Below are 18,318 nucleotides of genomic sequence, written 5' to 3' on the forward strand. Positions count from 1 at the left end.
CGTAGAGCCACACAATCGACAACAAAGAATTTGTTCTTCGTTGTTCATATGCGAGTTTACATATTAATACTTCAGAGGCGGTCCACTTTTGGGACGGGCATAAATTTGCATATGGTAGGGGAGAACTTCGGAGGTATCATCATCTCCAGACCGGGCTGCATATTTTCCGAGAGATTTGGCAAGCAGATTTCTGAATGGACATGATATAACGGTTCTGGTGAATCTAGATTAATGAAAGTGATTTAAACAAAGTGTTTAACGAGATTAACAGTTCATAATGCGGTATAAAAGTGATCCATTCGCTGGCGAAAGGCAGCAGACGCCAATTCGCCATGAGACTGTTCGCAGTGATTTTCTGGCTAGGTAAGGGATTTTCTCGGGATGGATTTAAACGGATCTCTAAACGCAAACTATCACCTTTCCAGGCTGGGCTTTTGGCCAAGCCAGTGCCAAGAGTTCGGGCTCCGACTCCCCCAGATTGCTAGCCTCCCTCCAAGCAGCTCCCGCTCCGGCGCCAGCACAAAGTGTGATCTACAAGTTGCCACCGCAGCACTACTATCCACCACCGCCGCCTCCGCCGCCGCCGCAGCACTGTAACTGTCCACCGGGACCACCTGGTCCGCCAGGGCCACCAGGATTGCCTGGAGCACCTGGCGAGCCGGGTCCCAAGGGGTCCAGTGGGTCGAAGGGCGAACGCGGGGAGAAGGGAGAGCGCGGACATTATGGATTACCGGGCGCACCGGGACCCATTGGACCTCCTGGACTGCCCGGGCCACCCGGTCACAAATCGAGAGATGATCACCATGACCACGACCATGGCCATGGTCACCATCACCACCATCATCACACGCACCCAGCACCTGCACCACCACCACCACCACCACCACCACCACCAACACCGCCGCCACCGCCACCACCTCCACCTCCTCCACCACCACCGCCACCAATCCTGCCTCCTCCAATTATAGTTCCCATTCCGATCCCATCCCCGAACAAAGGTGGCCATGATCATCACCACAAGGGATCTAAGGGATCCAAGGGACCACCCGGACCACCAGGTCCACCGGGTAAGTTATTTCTTAAGTTACTAAAACCACCTGGCATGCATGTCGTATGATTACTTGTTTCTATTTATAAATAAATCTTTAACCGATTGCAGGAATGGGATCACCTGGTCTTCCGGGGCCGCCTGGCATTACGTATCCATCGCCTTCACCTCCTCCTCCGCCGCCGCCACCGCCACCGCCACCACCAGTCTACCCACCCTACCCGTATCCTTATCCCCCACCCGGACCTTATCCAGGTGCAGGACTCTATCCCGGCTCAGGACCTCAGTGGATTCCCGTGCCAGTGCCGGTGCCATGGCCATCAAAGGGTCACAAGGGCGACAAGGGTCACAAAGGAGACCACAAGGGAGACAAGGGCGGGCACCACCACCACTACTATCCACCAGGACACAACAAGGGCGGTCAATATCCGTATCCACCCTACGACGGCGGACATGGTGGCCATCATCATCCAGCCCCTTATCCACCACCGTATCCACCACCTTACCCGCCTCCCTACCCACCGTACTATCCACATGACGGCGGTGACAAGGGGCATCATCATCATCACCGTCCGCCTTACCATCATGGAGGAGGCAATGATGGGCACAACCATCATCATCCGCCCCACAATCATGGAGGTGGAAATGGCGGACATAACCACCATCATCCGCCACACCATCACGGAGGAGGAAACTACGGGCATAACCATCATCATCCGCCCCACAACCATGGAGGAGGCAATGACGGGCACAACCACCACAATCACGGAGGAGGTAACGATGGGCACAACCATCACCATCCATCCCACAGTCATGGAGGAGGAAACGACGGACATGGCCATCATCATCATCACGGAGGTGGAAATGACGGACATAACAATCATCACAGCCATGGAGGTGGAAATGAGGGACATAACAATCATCACAGCCATGGAGGAGGAAATGACGGAGATAACAATCATCACAGTCATGGAGGAGGGAACGACGGGCAGAACCAACATCACAGTCATGGAGGAGGAAACGACGGGCAGAACCAACATCACAGTCATGGAGGAGGAAACGACGGGCAGAATCAACATCAACATGGAAATGGAGGAGGAAACGACGGGCAGAATCAACATCATCATGGAAATGGTGGTCACAAAGGCCACCGCCACATGGGAACTAGTTCTGAGCCACAGGGCAGTGGCGAGAAGGTTCCCCGCGATGATCTGGAAATGCTGGATGAAGATGTGGAGATCGTCGAGAACATAATCGAGGACCAGGACTTTATGGAGGGCGAGGATGAGCAGCCCTATGAGTCCAACGATATAGAAACGCCAACCGAGGATGCGGACTATGTAGATAACACAGTGGAGAATCAAACTGCACTTGATTCCGTCGAAGAACTAGTTGAGGAAGATCCAACATTAGTTGTTGAAACCTACATGGAGCCAGGCGAAGAGCAAGAATTGGTAGAAAACGAACCTATAATGGAGGATCAGGTGGACATGGAGAAGGATGGTCAGTCCTTCGGGGGATACGTGATCGAGGAGCGATCCAACAACAGGCCAATTATCCTGGCCGTTGCAAGTCCCCGAAATCCGTTTCACATTTATGCCTATGAACAGTATAATACATAAATAAGCCAATAATACAGGAAAATAAACAAATTAAAATATTTAACTTTTTTAGTGTTTTAATTTACAACAAGTCTTAAATATGATCTATGGTGATAAGATGAGAAAAAACCCATTAACTTTGGATAAAATAAATTAGCAATAAACTAGCTTTATGTTTACCGGCGAAATAGTTCCGTTGTTCTTGGAAATCACTATGCTTTGTGTGCTTTTTATAAATTAACAATAGACAAAGGCGTGAAAAGTGAAATCACAAAGAAATACAACAATTTAGTCAATGGCCAACGAATGAATTTGTCAATACAATATTATTTTTCAAAAAACAATGGTATATTGTTACTGCTTATCAGCCAGGCAAGAAAAAGTGTTTAGTTCGAAGATATTTAATAGGTCTGAAGTGAATGACTCACGGCTTTTTCACCTTCTTGGTTGATATAAAGTATAAAACTACTTTTGCAAGCAGTGCCAAATATTTAAAAAATGGGTCAACAAACAAGATTAAATATAAATGGAAAGAAAAGATTAGCCCAATATTTAAATCTCCAATTCAAGTTGCCAAGTTTATTTTATTCCATACAGTTTTAAGATTCCTTGCATCTTATTGATCCACTATTTTATCGCCTTTAATATCTTTCCGTGTCTCATCTCGAATTTCGCTACTTAAAATCAATTTGTATGATCAGCATAAAAAGGCAAATGTTGGTATCTATAAAAGCAGATAGATCGATCTATTTCTGGGGTATCTCTTTTGTATTGTTCGTGAATAAATAAAACAAAATAAAACAATAGGCGCAGAAACAGAACAACGAAATAATAAAAGAATTTAGAAACTAAAAGTAAATTTAGCTTTTTATAGCTTTAAAGCAATATTTTTAAAGTTAAATAAGAATAGGTAACACCAAAATTATTAGACTTGTGGTAATCCAAACAGTTTAGGTTTTTGATGCTACCGAAACACAGATAATTTTTTCTTCCGACGTCAGCGATTCCCAAATGAGTGAAATTTGACCATTCTTATATTATGCAAAACCATTTAGCTGTCTGAGATCTGCGATCTGAATTCAACGTGTTTCCAATTAACCCATTAAAGACCATTCCAGGTGCCTATATAAGACGGGTTCAAAGTCGGGCAGGTGTTCATTCACGAATGTTGGGCTACAAAATGAGGCTGCTGGCGGTTCTGCTGTTTTCAGGTAAACCAAGAGAAGATCAGAGTTAAAGAACATTTCCAGCCTATATTTAACTTTGTGTTTTTTAGCCATTTCAACTTTCTGCGAGGGATCGTGGACGTTTAGCAGATTTCAGCCGGCTAAAACTGAGACAAGACCAAAAGTGCAAAAGCACTATGATCTGTACTACTACCGTCCTGAGGCGATAGGCCCATCCCCTTACTATGGCTCTCATACGGGCTGTCAGTGTCGTCCAGGGCCTCCAGGCCCACCAGGTCCACCTGGACGACCTGGCTTGCCAGGAGACCAAGGACCGCCCGGCGATAAGGGTGACCGGGGCGATCGTGGAGAACGAGGAAAAAGGGGCAGACCAGGCTATACTGGATTTCCGGGACCCATAGGTCCACCAGGTTCCCGCGGAAGATCCACATCACTTCGGTCTAAGCAAGTTCCGGGCTATACTGGATTTCCGGAACCCATAGGTCCACAAGGTTCCCCCGGAAAATCCACATTACATCGGCCTAAGAAAGTTCCGACTTTCATTTATTTGCCAGCAATGGCAGAGGACAATCCTCCATTGAAGGAGTTCTCAAGGGAAATCGAACAACCGCAGCCGTTGCTGGGAAGTTCTAAGGAAGTTAAGCTTCTAAAATCGGATTCACAACTGGCCCAAAACCACAAGAGACCAACTGCTTCCCCACTTTCCAATCGCATGAGAATCATTCAAAGCCACAAGATAAGCTCATCAAAAAACAACAGAAAAACACTGATGAACTCTCAAAACCCCAAAACAAACGAGTTAGTTCGCCAACAGACTGCTAATCGAAAGGTAATTAAAAATACAACTACAACAAATAAAACTAATTCGAGCAGTTTAAATGGTCGACCATCAGCTCTTAAGAACAAGGGATCAAAGCCCAGTTCAACAAATGCAAATGCCAGCATTAATTTGAATATCAGCCAAGTCGGATCGAATCCAAAGAAAAACGTAACCCTTCAAGGTGTAAAAAGTAATCAAACTAATTCCCTAATAAATCAAACAGTTCAGAATAAAAATCAAACAATAATCAAGAAACCAGTACTATATAAAAAATTAACTACCATGAAATCAGAGGAGTTTCAAAACAATCTGGAGATCATAAATCAGCCCAATATTACAGAACAGAAAACAACAGAACTTGTAAAATTGGAAACATTTACTGAAAAGTCAATAGTTTCTAGTCATAGTACAACATCTAAATCTGAAACCTCAAAGATTGAGGAAAGGGAAACCACAGAGAAAGCTGTAGTGGAAGAAAACCCCCCCACAGAAATTCCTCGTGTAGTAACCACAATTGTGGCATCCAAGGAAGAGGAGGCCCTAACTGAGTTTACCATATTGGAACCCGAGCTCGACAGCACAAGTCAGACCCATAATATAGAACATAAGTCAACAGATACCTTTACTGAAAAGTCACTAGAGTTTACTGATACCTCAACAACTAAAATGGAAACCTTAAAGATGGAGGAAAGGCATGATGTACAAACAACAGAGAAAACTGTGGCGGAAGAAAAACCCTACACGGAACTTCCTGATGAGGTGACCACAAGTAATACACCCAAAAATAAAGAGACCTTGACTGAGTTCACTACATTGGCCACAACATCTAACACCAATGAGCCACACACTTTTCCAACAGAATTAAGTAACTCACCTGAAGTCACAACTTCTATGCCAGAGGTATCAACTAAATCAGCTGAAGACACAACTCTTGTGACAGAGGCAGCATCAACAATCAGGAATGTTGGGGAATTGGGATCCAATCCACCAACTGATGAACCAGTGACTTTCACAACTGAAACGCCAGAGGCATATACCCCAGATCAAGATCTTCTCGATCAGGAAGATCTGATACTACCTTCCACTCCCAAAGAATCCGAGCTTGAAATCCCGGTATCCATAATAATAGATACAATGGAAACGGCACAAGCTAACTTAAACGTGTTGTAAGTTAAAGAGTCTGAAAAATTATGTTTAATAAAAATATATAAATAAAATAAAATACGGGTTAGTTTTTTATTCCGAGATTAAAGGTATAATGTTACTATTTCGCATGCCTCACTAGGTGTTGTTTACTCCTAACACATTTTTTGCGCTTAGAGATGGGCACAATGAGCACGTTTTATCATTAGACAATTGTTCCAGCCAGCTGACAATGTAATGTTTAACAATACCTAATAGACTGTTAAACAAATAAGAAAGTTAGCTCCCCCATTGTGTACCGCACATGCTTAGTTCGATTACCTAATGCAAAAGCGTGCTATTTATATTTCCTGAGGAATAGGCATAGGAATATTGTAAAGTACAACAAGGTTTCAAAGCTTTTTCAAAACATTCTTGAAATGTTAAATATCTAATCTTGAATAATTTTTCATATACAAATTATATTTTTCCCGCAAAATTTATCGTCTTTCTAGTTCAACCAAAAGCATGTGCATCTGATCTGCACAACTGGTCAGGCAACTGAGTTGTTCAATATTTTCCCAACAGTCTGTGCAGTTTATTTGAATTATATTTGCAAATATGTAATTAAAGGCTTTCACGTATTCTGCGAGCACGGCTAAAGCACGTATAAATAGCAGCACGATCGATTCGAAAGACAGTTCTGGATCCAACAGAGTACAACACTGTCTAAATCACCATGCTGTCCTCCACTTTCCTGATGACCCTCTTGGTGGTTGCCATGCTCATGTTGTTCAGCGCTCCGGCAACTGAAGCTACATTCTTCCTTATCGCCTGTTTGCTGCGGTCACCAATTTGTCCATTCATCACGACCACTACCAAATCATAAGGAGGTACTGTTGCCGATTAACCACTGATAAAACATTACACAAATTTAGAAAATAAACAAAATTTTGTTGCATTAAATTGTTGCATTTTCGTTGAGGGACAATTTACCATTGACATCGGATACCATTGTACTTTACATTTTCAGCTGTCAAATTTAAGGGATAGCGCCGAAATGTATGCATATCTTTTGGTATGACAAAAAATGTTATGAATGTACAACAAAATGTTAAGAGAATAGTATAAATCAAAAAATTTGTTTTTAAAGAATGAGTTGACAATTTTCAAAACTCTTTTCAGCACATCTTGTAATGTTGAGTCATTTTTGCTCTTGTATTTTCTATAAATATATCATAAGCATTCACAATTTTTCCTGATCAAGAATATAAATACATTATAGAATCGGAAGCTCTTCCTTGTGCCTTTTACATACTTTCCGACGAGTCTAGTATACCCTATAACTCTACAAGTAACGGGTATGAAAAGGAATGTACAAGTGAACTGCACAGCTGGTGAGACAACTGAGTTGTTCAATATTTCCCCAACGATCTCTGTCGTTTGTTTGAATTATATTTTCAATTATGTAATGAAAGGCTTTTACGTATTCTGCCAACATGGCTAAAGCACGTATAAATAGCAGCACGATCGAAGCGAAAAGCAGTTCTGGATCCAACGGAGTACAACACTATCTAAATCACCATGCTGTCCTCCACTTTCCTGATGACCGTCTTGGTGGTTGCCATGCTCATGTTGTTCAGCGCTCCGGCAACTGAAGCTACATTCTTCCTAATCGCCTGTTTGCTGCGGTCACCAATTTGTCCATTCATCACCACGACTACTGCCGCAGGATGAGGTATTATTGCCGATAAACCACTGATAAAACCTTGTACACATTTGGAAAATAAAAATATTTTGTTGCATTAAATTGTATTTTCTTTGAAGGACATTTTACCATTGACTTCGTGTACCTACAATGGTTTTCATTGTCAAATTTAAAATGTAACGCCGAAGAGTATACAAAACATATTATAAAACTTGTATGATAGTCCAACCAAGTTTAAAAGGAATCAGTAAAAATATAAGATTGTTTATGACATGGCAATTTTTAAAACTTTCTTTTCAGCGCACCTTGAATAAAAGATACTGAGTAATTTTTTCTCTTGTATTTTCGTTCACAATTGAAATGCAATTGCTGCACTAGTTAGCTAAGACTATGTTCAATTCCATTGGTAGTTTTTACAATATTGATATTTTACAGGGTTCAAATGGCCGAGTTGACGACTCAATTGATGCGATTGGTGACGGTGGACTGTTGGACGTAGTTGGCCAACCATTCGCCCACCTGAGCCTTGTTGACTGTCAGCCACTTGATGTTGGCCTTCACCGCTTCCAACGCCTGTTGGCGGGCCGTAGTTCCGGCTCCAGCCTCAGGATACTTTGTAAAGAACTGCTGCATCTCCTCCAGCTTTGTTTCCGTGGAGAAGCGCGCCGTGATCGTGGGGATCAGGCGTCCCAAAGTACGCTCATTGATGCCAAATCGCTCCACCAGCTTCTCCCAGTTCTCGCGCACATAGTCCCACACCAAACTCTGACCCACCGGATTGGTGGAGATATAGCCCAGCAAAGTGAAGTAGTCCTGCCGGCGCACATTGCTCTCGTCCCAGGCCCAGTTGATGTATCGCTGCAGGATCCACGGCACCTGCACGGCGGCTAGTCCGTTCATTAGCTTCACCTTCTCCTGGGCATCGGTCTCCTCCAGATACAGCTTCCACATCTTATCCCAGGCATCCTCTGTGTTCACTTGCTGCAGACCATAGTAGTAGACCACGTCGCGAATATCTGGACTGGGTCGGGACTCCGGACTGGCCAACCACTGGTTGAATAGCGTGACAGCCTGCTGCAAAGAGCTCTCGTGTCCCAAGCTGCAGGCTGAGCCGAGCACCTTGATGCGGAGGCGACTAAATAAAAAGAATAAAATATAAAAAATGGTTTTAGTCTATTCAATTTCGAAAGTGGCTTGGGATAATAACATACTTCTCAAGATGATTGGTGCCCACAGTAAAGGTGACACTCTCCACAATGGGCTCAAGCAATTTGCGCGCGTAGGTGGTAAAATTGGTGTATAGGTCGGTGTAGTAGACCCGATTCCTTAGCGAAGCCAGGGTGGCGGTGCCCACGCTCCAGGGAACGTAGTCCTTCTCACTCTCCAGGTAAGAGATCAGATCCAGTGCCACGGAGTAGCTCAGCTGTCCGGCAGCGGCCAGAGAGTCGGCATCGTTCAACAAGTGAGCGCGATCTGCGGTGCTGAAGGTTTCCCGGGAGGCTTTCAGAGCAGTAGTAATTGCTCCCCACTGCTCAGCGGCATAGTTAACACGGTAGTATCCGACCTGATCCGTGTTAATCTTGATCCAGCTGGAATCTCCCGAGAGCTCGATAGTGGCTTCGTTATCGTTGTGATTAAAGATCAAAGATTGAACTTCGCTGTTGATACTGCTCGTGTAGGTGATGGGGATCGACCAACGATAGCTGTTGACAGGTGGGAATGGATGGTAAGATTACTTACAGTGTTAAACGAATATATATATATTTTGACTTACTTGAAGGATGAAGCTTCAGCTTCGGCTGCGTAATCATCCTGGTTGGCAAGGAATCGCTTTTGGGTCAGCTTGTAATTGTTGCCACTTTTCTCCACCTCCACAACTGGCAGACCCATCTGCTCCGTCCAGGTCTGCATGATCTGTCTATAAGATACAGGAAAAATTAAATTAGTCAGGGCATCCTTTCTGGCAGTGTGTTTTACTTACTTGACATCAAAGTCGAGTCCCTCCTCCTCCTCTACGGCGGTGAGGTAATCTTCAGTGGTGGCAGTGCCGTAGATATGACGGATTAGATAGCGAGTGGTCGCGTTCTTCAGCTTCTCCTCGCCCACCAAATTTTCTAGCATGCGAACCAGGGCGGCTCCCTTGGAGTAGGTGATTGTATCAAAGTACTCAGTGATCTCGTCAGGACTCTCAATTGACTTCACAATTGGGTGGGAGGCCAAAGTGGCATCAATTTTCAGCACCGGGTGCAGTTCCTCAATCACGAACTGATTGTCCATGTCCCATTCAGGGTGCATCTGCTTCACGCCCTTGTACTCGATGAACGAGGCGAATCCTTCGTTTAGCCACAGATCGCTCCACCAGTTCATGGTGACCAGATTTCCGAACCACTGGTGGGCCAATTCATGTGCCACCACAACAGCGACGCGCTGCTTATTCACGCTGGAACTGGTTGATTCGTCGTACAGGAGAGCAGTCTCACGGAAGGTGACCAGTCCCCAGTTCTCCATTGCTCCGGATACGAAATCGGGGATGGCCACTAGATCCAATTTGGGCAGGACGTACGAGACGTTGAAGTAGTTGATGTAGTAGGCGGTAACACCGGAGGCAGTGTCCAGGGCGTACTGAGTTTTCTCCACCTGTGCTGGCGGGGCATAGACCCTCACTTCAATGCTGGTTCCTTCCACGGTGGTGTTTTTGTACGCGAAATCAGACACCACAAAGGCGGCCAGGTAGGTGCTCATTGGCACAGATTCCGCGAATGTCACCTCGGTGAGATCGCCGTCGACGTACTCGCTGGCCACCGGCATGTTGGACAGCACATGGTATTGATCGCCACTAGGACGGGCCACAGTGATGGTGAACTGCGCCTTCATGGCGGGCTCATCGAAGCAGGGGAAGGCCATACGGGCGTAGGTGGGTTCGAACTTGGTGCTCACGATCGGTCTGCAATGGGTTAGGGAAATATATTAGAGCTATGTATTTAAAGAGTCTTAAGAGGGAGCTTAAAAGTTAAAGTTATTGGAAATACATTAGCAGGAAATAAAAAATACTTTTTATATAAGATAAAATTCCAAATTTAAGCTAGCCATAAAGAAATAGACCACGGCCAAATTCTTATAGTTAAATTAGTGGTAAGCAAGGGATTTTGGTGGTTAGTAGCCAGGCTACCTGGTGCGGTTCTTCAGCTTGTCCAAGTAGGTGCTCTGATACATCCCCGTAATCCGATCCGCGAGAGATCCGCTGAAGTTCAGGCGCAGTGAGTAGTTCCCCGCCTCCAGGGGCTGTTCGAACTCCGTGACCCAGTACTCGAACTCCGGGTGGGCGAAGGTCAGCGAGGGCGTAATCTCCTTGAGCGGAGCCCCCGATTCGTCCAGGTGCTTCACCTCCACGGTGCTCACATTCAGCTGCTTAACGTGCACCGGGATGAAGGAGATGGGTTCCAGAACTTGCAGGCTAATGCTGATGTTGCCGGAATAGTTCTTCCGGTCGAGATCGGGTCGCAGGTGGACGCGGTACTTGCTGGGTTTTATTTGCTTGGGCAGCCGGAATCCCAGATTTTGGAGCACCTTGCTCGCGGCTTTCACGGCGGGCGCCAAGGTGGCCATAATGCTCGACTTTCTGCTGGCGGGCACTTGAGTGGTGTGAACGCGATTATCTAAAGATTATTTGTGCGATTCAATAATCAGTTAGGCGCCAAATCACTATAAATTATTCATCTATTGCACTAACAAATCTCAAAAAAACTAGGAGCAGTGTGGCAATGGGTCGAAAAGAGCACTTAAAAGTGCTTCGTAATGTTAAATACTCCTAATATACCATGTCGAGAGTATCGAAGGTGCGGAACTTGGATAGATCCATTTGGTATTTTTTACCCCAGAAAAAGCGCGCCAAATTTAAACATGATTTCACGTTACTAAAGATTTTCCTTTGCATTTTTCCAAAGTTACCTTACAATCTGACAATGATGAAAAAGACTGATTGATATTTCAAGCAACCAAACCATATTTAAATAATATTAAAAAAATTAAATTCTAAAAAAATAAATATATTTTTACTAGGTGACAACATTTTAACACAAAAGGATCTTTAAAAAACAATAAGTATTTTCGTGACTTCAATTTCGAAGTTTAAAAACGGCTGCCAAGACTGGCATTACTATAAAATAAATGAAAATAAATGACAAAACCTATTAACTTTTTTTGAAAATAGTTTTTTCTAATGACTAAATTCTGACTAAATGTTAAAAGAAACCAAGGTTAAGATGCATTGCAAATTTCTTTATAAGTAAAGCTCTCTGGTTTTGTATTTTTTACTTATCAGTTGACCCCTGACCCTGACTCTGTTTTTTCGACTTTTTTTTAGAGATTCACTTTTTCTCTCTACCCAAGACGAACCTGAGAGCACGCTGAGAATGGGCTTCGTGGAGAGCAGCTGGTCCCGGTCCACGTATACTGTGCGGATGGTGGAGTTCAAGGCCCACTGGGAGGCGTTCGAGTGCTGCTGCCTCTGGTGCTCCTCGGCTATGTTCTTGCCCACGTAGACGAGGGCGCCCAGCAGGAAGCCGCAGAGGACGAGCAGGAAGACGCAGAAGGCGGCGAGGGTCAGGATCGTGTTGCTGGGGGCCTTGTGGGGCCGGTTGGTGTCCTTGATCCGGTGGTTATCGTCAGCGGAGAGACTGCTGCGCGGGCGTACGTTTTTCGCGGCATACATGACTTTTGTTTACTTTCCTTATATTATTTTCTTATTTTTTTCACTGGGCTGGCTACGTTCTACAACTGTAAATCACTGGACATTGTAATTAAAGGGGTTCTCTACTTTTTAATGTCACTGCCACGATCGGGGAGCTCCACTTTAACTGTAGCTTTATCACCGACTGAGAGGCTGCCCCCAAAACGCCACAACTTCATCCAATCCATTGTGTCATCGGCGGGGTAATTCGAGAGCATCATAAAACAGAGTCGCGTACTGAATTACATGCGTCGCCGCTGCCATCATCAGCTTTTATAATCTCCGAGCTGCTTATAAACAAGCCGGGTTTTGTTTGCCCGGCTTTTATGGAGGTGCCAGCTTGGGAGGAGGAGGAGGAGGAGGAGGCGGCTGAGCCGCTCAGCTTCCGTCACATTTCACTCCATCTCCAGGTGGAGATTGCCTCAATTTTGTCTCGCTGCAGATCAATCAGATGCCTGTAATTTTTAGCCCCCCATCCCCGCGAACGGTCACGTAATGAAGTTGGTCATTTCGTGAAATTGTTACTACAAATACTCGAAGCCATTTTTTAGCTTAGCTGGCGTAGTTGGTGTTGGAACTGGGCTGGCTAACCGCAAGATTTGCAATACGAATCCCCGGGCTGGGTGCAATGATACGGCCACCACAGGCCACTTTCTACAGAGGCGTCTCTACACGGGAAAAAATGGAACTCCAAGTACCCGATACCCAAGTCAGATAAAATCAATTGCTTAGAAACTTGAGAGCGCTAAAATGATTTGTCAACAAAATTGGGTAAAAAGTGCCATGTATATCATATATAATAAAATTCAATATGTTTTTTCTTTGTTACGTTAGACCAATTCATTGGATTGAATCAATGTTTGCCCCTGTGCACGATTGATTGACGGTTGAAAGGTTGTTGCCTTTTAGCTTGTCAATTTGCGGGGACTGTTGCACAAACCTCCGCAGATTGTGCGCTGGGAAGATATTGCAGATGCCATTATTAGCAATGGAAATGAGCTGAATTGGCCGTCGAGCCGTGATCCACGTCTGGGGCTCTGACAATTATGTCAGGATAAAGGAGTGCTCGTCCCAAGGTATTCATTACGAGAGAACAATATGCGCTGCAGCGGCAGTATCACACGGACCGTATTCACTTTAAATTGTGCGAAACGAGGAATTCGAGACTGCAGAATATGCTAATTTTTGTCAGCCGCCGGGCAATTGTCTCTGACACCCATCCTATGTACCCACAGTACAGCCCCCTTCCATCTGCCGCGGATGATGTAATGCTGACTCAATTAGGCAGCGCACATCGCACATCGCACAAAGCCACCGCGCATCGGAGGCAACCAAATTGCATGACTACCACCTCATGAGCGGCTGGAAAACACAGCCAGAAGATCTGCAGACAATGGTCGGGGGAGTAGGTATGTGCACCAGATGCACAGTATACATCTCCGACTTCCAAGAGGCAATCGGACACGCCCCATTGCACAGACGTGGATGCGGATATCGCGGCATTCTGAAGCCGATGAAGCGATGATCGCGGGGGCACAAGCCATAACATAACAGTTCTCATGCCTCGCTAATGAGTCGCATAAATTTCACTTCTTTGAAGATCGAGTCGGGTGTACACAGAAAAAAATGTGGGGGCACTAGAACATCAATAAACGCGTTAAATTTCAAAGGCCAACAAATTGTTCTTAGACATTTTAGAATGTTAAAACGATTTCTTCAATACAGTGAGTAAGAATTTCTACTGTTTATACTATTATACGTTCTTTTTAAGATGATCATTTTCTAACCTTGAAAGTCCACTGCAAAATAAAATTATTTGCTTCAAAGTAAAAATGCTTTGAAATTGTGAATTTTTGAAAATTGAAATTGAAAGCCCTAATTTGAAACACGTTTTTCGGGCTTTTTAAGGTCATAACTTTCACAATACCCAGAGTACGTGACAAGTGCGCCCCAGAAACACCCAAAACTCGAAGTAAGTCCCAGAGAAGTACGAAAAGCAGCCCACAACACCCGCGGCGGGATGACACTCGACAAAGGTCGTCTATACGTGCCTGCAATTTACGATATTCGCAGAGGAGAAATTAAAATAAAAACAATAAATAAGAGGCCAATGGGCTGACAAAGAAATGATTGCCGTGATTTGCATGGCTGGGGTTAACGGAATGTGAATTTTAATTAGTATCGATCAGTGGGTTGCATCACTTTCCACTAGGGTAGACCATAAAATTGGCAAATATAAATTCAAAGAGCTAAGTGTGGTTTTAGGGGGTTTGTTGTTTGTAAATTCGCACTAAAAGGCAACAAATATAAGGAGCAAACAAAATCAGGTTTGTTTTGTCCAGAGATAAACACTTCACTTGAATGAAAACCTGTTGATTTTGAGGTAAATAAATAGCTTCTTAAAATAAGTGGTCAATGAGTTGGAAATAAAATCACACTGCAAATTAACACCTTTTATTGTAAGGATCATTGAACTTCAAGGCATACAAATGGTGTCAAATGCCCTATCGATTTCGCTATTATTAATTATAAATAACTATAAGTATCAGCACCGAGGTCCAATTAAAAAAACCGCACTTTCGAAGGTTCTTTCCCACACTTGAGAAAAACACAATTTCCATTTCGCCCAAGAAGAACAAAAAAGAAATCAGTGTCAATGAAAATGAAAAAGGTTAGACCAGCGCGCTCCGAATGAACTTTCAAGAACAAAACAAAACGAGAAAACACGGCGAGAAACGGGGAGGGGAAAGATACGGCGACAACAAGTTGCTTGGCAGTCAATGATGTCGACCCATTTCGTTTCGGCTTTTGGAAGAAAGTATTTTCTCAGCGGCCATTGAGTATCCGCCGCATTGGAGATGTAAACACGACGCATTTCTTGGCCAACAGCCAGGGGTGCACTGAGCAAAAAGGCACAGCTACTCAAAAACTTAACAAAATAGTTCCAGTCCTTCAACTAAAACTCTGGGGGATATACATTTTTAACCCTATAAAAGGTTTTACTTTTTTTAAGATTTAATGTTTGCTGATTGCCAGTTATATTTGAATGGAAGAGAGTTAAGATTTGATAAAAATCATATAGATATTTCGAAATGCCATTGAGTTAAGATGATAAGAGGAATAACATCTTTTGGATGATGATAAGACGACCGCGATTTCAATATAAGTATATCTTTTATAAAGAGAACATTTGGATGCTTTGGTATAACCAAACTTTTCTGCCAGTGCAGCGACTGTGGCCGATTTAAGGCCAAGAACTGGCGCGGCAAGTGAACTATGTATGCATTCGGCCCCAAGCCTGTTTGCAACAGGCGCGGCAGCGGGGCAAAAACGGGGAGCGGTGCAACCTGTTTGACTTAGCCATGTGGAGTTCTCTTGGCCAGCTCGCGATGGCCCGTTGCTTATCGCCTGCCCGCTGAAAGTCAAAGTTGGCATGGCATCCGAACCGCTGGTCGCATTTCAGCGAATATTAAAATTAGTAATCGCATCAATGCGTCCAATTAGAAGCGGAATTTCGACCGCCTAACGGACACGGCGACAATGGAGCTTTCGGAGCCGGCCCAACGGTATCCGATCGATCTGGAGCGCTTATTATCTATTATTTCAGTCGCATTTCGCACTGTGCCTTTTACTTGATTTACAGTTGGAATCGCAGCTTTTCGTGTCACGTTTAATTGTCACTCTGCCGGGTCCGAGAAATGTTCCCTCGGCTAATTTGATAACGGCAATTGGCGGACAGCCAGAGCTATCATTCTTGATTCAAATCGTGGGCGCGCACTCGAGAAAGCCGGGAAGAAGGGGGCTCGAGAGTCGTACTGCGGGAGACTGAGATCGTGTTCCAAGACGCGGCCCGCTCTTCTTTGCGACCGTCGCGCTCGGCTCTGCACTTCCAACTGAAGCCGAGCCGCGGCTCCAAGGCGGCCACGGTACTCGAGCTTACCCGGAAAGCTCTCTCAGCAGCTGAGACCGGCTTTTCTGCGGCCCCCAACGAGCGGTAAACTCCAACATTGGGGGTATTCGAAAGCTTGCTCGGGATCGTAAGATAAGCTTACAGGTACGGTCAATATTATAGAACTTAAGATTATGCATTCCAATTTTTACGTTTCTAAAATAACTCAATATATTAACCAAATTATAGTATCTTATAAAATATAACTAGTATTTGGTAACTCTAAATATACATGTCTAGATAACGTTAGGATCGCTAAATTACAATATACCAAAGGTTGAGCTACTCACGTGTCAACTCCCGCGGCATTCGTGTAGTTGCTCAGGTAGCTTCCCACCAGGTTGCCCAGATCGCAATCAAAACTGGCGGACAATGTGAAGGCCTTGCTCATGCTCAGCACCTCCCTCAGTGTGATCAAGATTATTTCGCGGGCTTCATCAAACACCACACTGTCGATGGCCACGCGCATGCGCGCCATCATGTTCAAAATACTAATGCTGTGCACATGGAGGCCCTTGGCGTGCAGGACGATCAGATTGGTGACCGCGTTCAGCTGGAACTGGATGGACACGTCGCCCTTACACTCCCCAGTCTTCAGGTTGGGCTCGATATACAACTTGTACTTGATCGGCGTCAGCTCCGTGGGCAGGCGCCATTCGATCTGCATGATTATAAAGATTGTTCAATATCCACCCGATCGATAATAGGCTGGTGGCCCTATAAAGCGAGCAATGCCACGATAAGGTGGTGGTGGTCAGGTCGTAAACAAAGTGGACTTCATTGCAACCATCGGTCATGGGTGGGATGTACTAGCTGGGCATTGTGAAATTGGGTTAATAAATATGTGAGGAATTCTACAAAGTTGGGAGTTTTTTTTATTAACCTGGAAACATTTTTAAAAAGTTCTATATCTCTACAAAGAGGGGGAAACCCTTCATAATTATTGTTTTCTATCATAAACGGTAGTCAGTAAGTGGCTTTGAATGTATTCCTCCAGAACATCCAACATCCTTTTGGCTTCGTCCAACTGCAGCCACAAATTATCCCTGTGGACAACCACAATCACGAGAGCAACTATCAGGCAGGTGGACAGCAGGCCAAAGAATATAGCAACTCGTTCCGCGGTGATCGAGTCTATGAATATATGTATATCTAAATGTTTCCGAAACATCTCCTTCGATTCAAATAAATACCCTTAATCCTTTCCTTCGTGTGGCCCATTTTTGACTCTTAACTCTGCGTGGTTCGCAATTAAACTAACTTAAACGATCCATGGAATTAGCCAAGTTTTGTATTATGATAAAAAAGTAAAAAAAAAAACCACCGCTGACCAGGCGATAAGCACTTGAATACGACCAATATACGTATGGGGAAACTTGATAAATTGGAAATTAGTACCCATGCCGACTTTATGATCACCGCTGACCACCATTTGGGAAAATTTTCCCAACTGACTCAAAGGTTTTTCTGAACTATCTGATATTATAGAGGATCCTGATAATATTTGTATTGCAAATACCAACTACTAATAAGATATAATAGCACTCACCTTTTCAGGATCTGGAAGTCCTGTCGGCAAAGTTGGGTAGATGGGAGCGGTGCTGGTGGATGTGGATCCCGTACTGGACGATTCTCCACCCGGAGAGGTTTCTCCGCCAGGAGTTGTAACACCTCCTGCGCCGGGTGTGGTGGTGGTGACTGTAGGATCATCCGTGGGTCTATTAGGATTTGCGGTGGTGGTCGTCGTAGTGGAGGTGGACGTGGTGTCGGCTGTCAGGGCGTCGATCTTATCCAGGGCGTCCTGAAGATCGTTCTCCAGATCGGCGTTCTGAACTGCCAGCACAATGGTGGCCACACAAAAGGCCGTGGAGGCCAGGCCCAAAAAGATGGCCACTGCCTTGACCGTCAGCCCTGCATTTAAGTCCCATCAGTTGCAGTTACATAAGGCTTCATTTTAGGTACAACTCACAGGCAACCATTTCTAGGGATAATCCTTTCTCACGGAGAACTTTTGACTGCTTCCACTAGGCTGGACGCCAAATTGGAAACTGAATGCAAGTCGCGAATCTGACCCTACAATTTGGACTTGATAAAACTGATTGCTGGCCGATATCTAGACTACATATATACTATATAGCTCCGTGACCAGATAAA

General features: G+C 44.6%; 5 protein-coding genes across 9 annotated transcripts; 3 read left to right on the plus strand and 2 right to left on the minus strand.

Annotated features, from left to right (window-relative positions):
• The first annotated feature begins 332 nt into the window (after positions 1 to 332).
• LOC108023527 (uncharacterized) lies at positions 333 to 2,674 on the plus strand. Its single transcript, XM_017093092.2, has 4 exons — positions 333 to 363; positions 426 to 1,067; positions 1,160 to 1,858; positions 2,195 to 2,674. The coding sequence occupies exons 1-4, from the start codon at positions 333 to 335 to the stop codon at positions 2,668 to 2,670; spliced, it is 1,848 nt and encodes a 615-aa protein (XP_016948581.1). The 3' UTR covers positions 2,671 to 2,674.
• A 3,811-nt stretch (positions 2,675 to 6,485) lies between these two features.
• LOC108023776 (uncharacterized) lies at positions 6,486 to 6,780 on the plus strand. Its single transcript, XM_017093420.3, has one exon. The coding sequence runs from the start codon at positions 6,518 to 6,520 to the stop codon at positions 6,665 to 6,667; it is 150 nt and encodes a 49-aa protein (XP_016948909.1). The 5' UTR covers positions 6,486 to 6,517; the 3' UTR covers positions 6,668 to 6,780.
• A 533-nt stretch (positions 6,781 to 7,313) lies between these two features.
• On the plus strand, positions 7,314 to 7,588 carry LOC108023673 (uncharacterized). The gene has a single exon (XM_017093298.3). It carries the CDS (start codon positions 7,363 to 7,365, stop codon positions 7,513 to 7,515), a length of 153 nt encoding a protein of 50 aa, XP_016948787.1. The 5' UTR covers positions 7,314 to 7,362; the 3' UTR covers positions 7,516 to 7,588.
• Positions 7,589 to 7,811: 223 nt separating this feature from the next.
• Positions 7,812 to 18,190, minus strand: LOC108024823 (glutamyl aminopeptidase). 5 transcript variants are annotated; one of them, XM_017094972.3, is made up of 7 exons: positions 18,134 to 18,190; positions 17,714 to 18,075; positions 16,455 to 16,825; positions 9,468 to 10,430; positions 9,261 to 9,404; positions 8,698 to 9,189; positions 7,812 to 8,621 (listed from the first exon to the last, which is right to left on the minus strand). In XM_017094972.3, the coding sequence occupies exons 1-7, from the start codon at positions 18,141 to 18,143 to the stop codon at positions 7,946 to 7,948; spliced, it is 3,018 nt and encodes a 1,005-aa protein (XP_016950461.1). In that variant the 5' UTR covers positions 18,144 to 18,190; the 3' UTR covers positions 7,812 to 7,945. The 5 variants fall into 5 exon arrangements, with proteins under 5 accessions (XP_016950461.1, XP_050744759.1, XP_050744760.1 ...); XM_050888802.1 differs by lacking the exons at positions 16,455 to 16,825; positions 17,714 to 18,075; positions 18,134 to 18,190 and adding exons at positions 10,656 to 11,142; positions 11,882 to 12,262; positions 15,857 to 16,093; XM_050888803.1 differs by lacking the exons at positions 16,455 to 16,825; positions 17,714 to 18,075; positions 18,134 to 18,190 and adding exons at positions 10,656 to 11,142; positions 11,882 to 12,262; positions 15,848 to 16,093.
• Positions 17,023 to 17,405, minus strand: LOC108024849 (uncharacterized). Its single transcript, XM_017094991.2, has 2 exons — positions 17,358 to 17,405; positions 17,023 to 17,298 (listed from the first exon to the last, which is right to left on the minus strand). Exons 1-2 carry the CDS (start codon positions 17,383 to 17,385, stop codon positions 17,105 to 17,107), a joined length of 222 nt encoding a protein of 73 aa, XP_016950480.1. The 5' UTR covers positions 17,386 to 17,405; the 3' UTR covers positions 17,023 to 17,104.
• Positions 18,191 to 18,318: the final 128 nt, after the last annotated feature.

Source organism: Drosophila biarmipes, chromosome 3R (genome assembly GCF_025231255.1).
Source record: "Drosophila biarmipes strain raj3 chromosome 3R, RU_DBia_V1.1, whole genome shotgun sequence".
NCBI lineage: Eukaryota > Metazoa > Arthropoda > Insecta > Diptera > Drosophilidae > Drosophila > Drosophila biarmipes.

Excerpts from the sequence above, each read along its gene's own strand:
- LOC108023527 (XM_017093092.2), top strand. The coding sequence starts at position 333 with ATGAGACTGTTCGCAGTGATTTTCTGGCTAG. Across the intron at positions 1,068-1,159 it reads CGGACCACCAGGTCCACCGG|GAATGGGATCACCTGGTCTT; the intron begins GTAAGTTATTTC and ends AACCGATTGCAG. Across the intron at positions 1,859-2,194 it reads CCATCACCATCCATCCCACA|GCCACCGCCACATGGGAACT; the intron begins GTCATGGAGGAG and ends GTGGTCACAAAG.
- LOC108023776 (XM_017093420.3), top strand. The coding sequence starts at position 6,518 with ATGCTGTCCTCCACTTTCCTGATGACCCTCTTGGTGGTTGCCATGCTC.
- LOC108023673 (XM_017093298.3), top strand. The coding sequence starts at position 7,363 with ATGCTGTCCTCCACTTTCCTGATGACCGTCTTGGTGGTTGCCATGCTC.
- LOC108024823 (XM_050888802.1), bottom strand. The coding sequence starts at position 12,197 with ATGTATGCCGCGAAAAACGTACGCCCGCGCAGCAGTCTCTCCGCTGAC. Across the intron at positions 10,431-10,655 it reads AAGCTGAAGAACCGCACCAG|ACCGATCGTGAGCACCAAGT; the intron begins GTAGCCTGGCTA and ends AACCCATTGCAG. Across the intron at positions 9,190-9,260 it reads GCTGAAGCTTCATCCTTCAA|CTATCGTTGGTCGATCCCCA; the intron begins GTAAGTCAAAAT and ends ACCTGTCAACAG.
- LOC108024849 (XM_017094991.2), bottom strand. The coding sequence starts at position 17,385 with ATGGGCCACACGAAGGAAAGGATTAAGG. Across the intron at positions 17,299-17,357 it reads CACGAAGGAAAGGATTAAGG|ACTCGATCACCGCGGAACGA; the intron begins GTATTTATTTGA and ends ATATATTCATAG.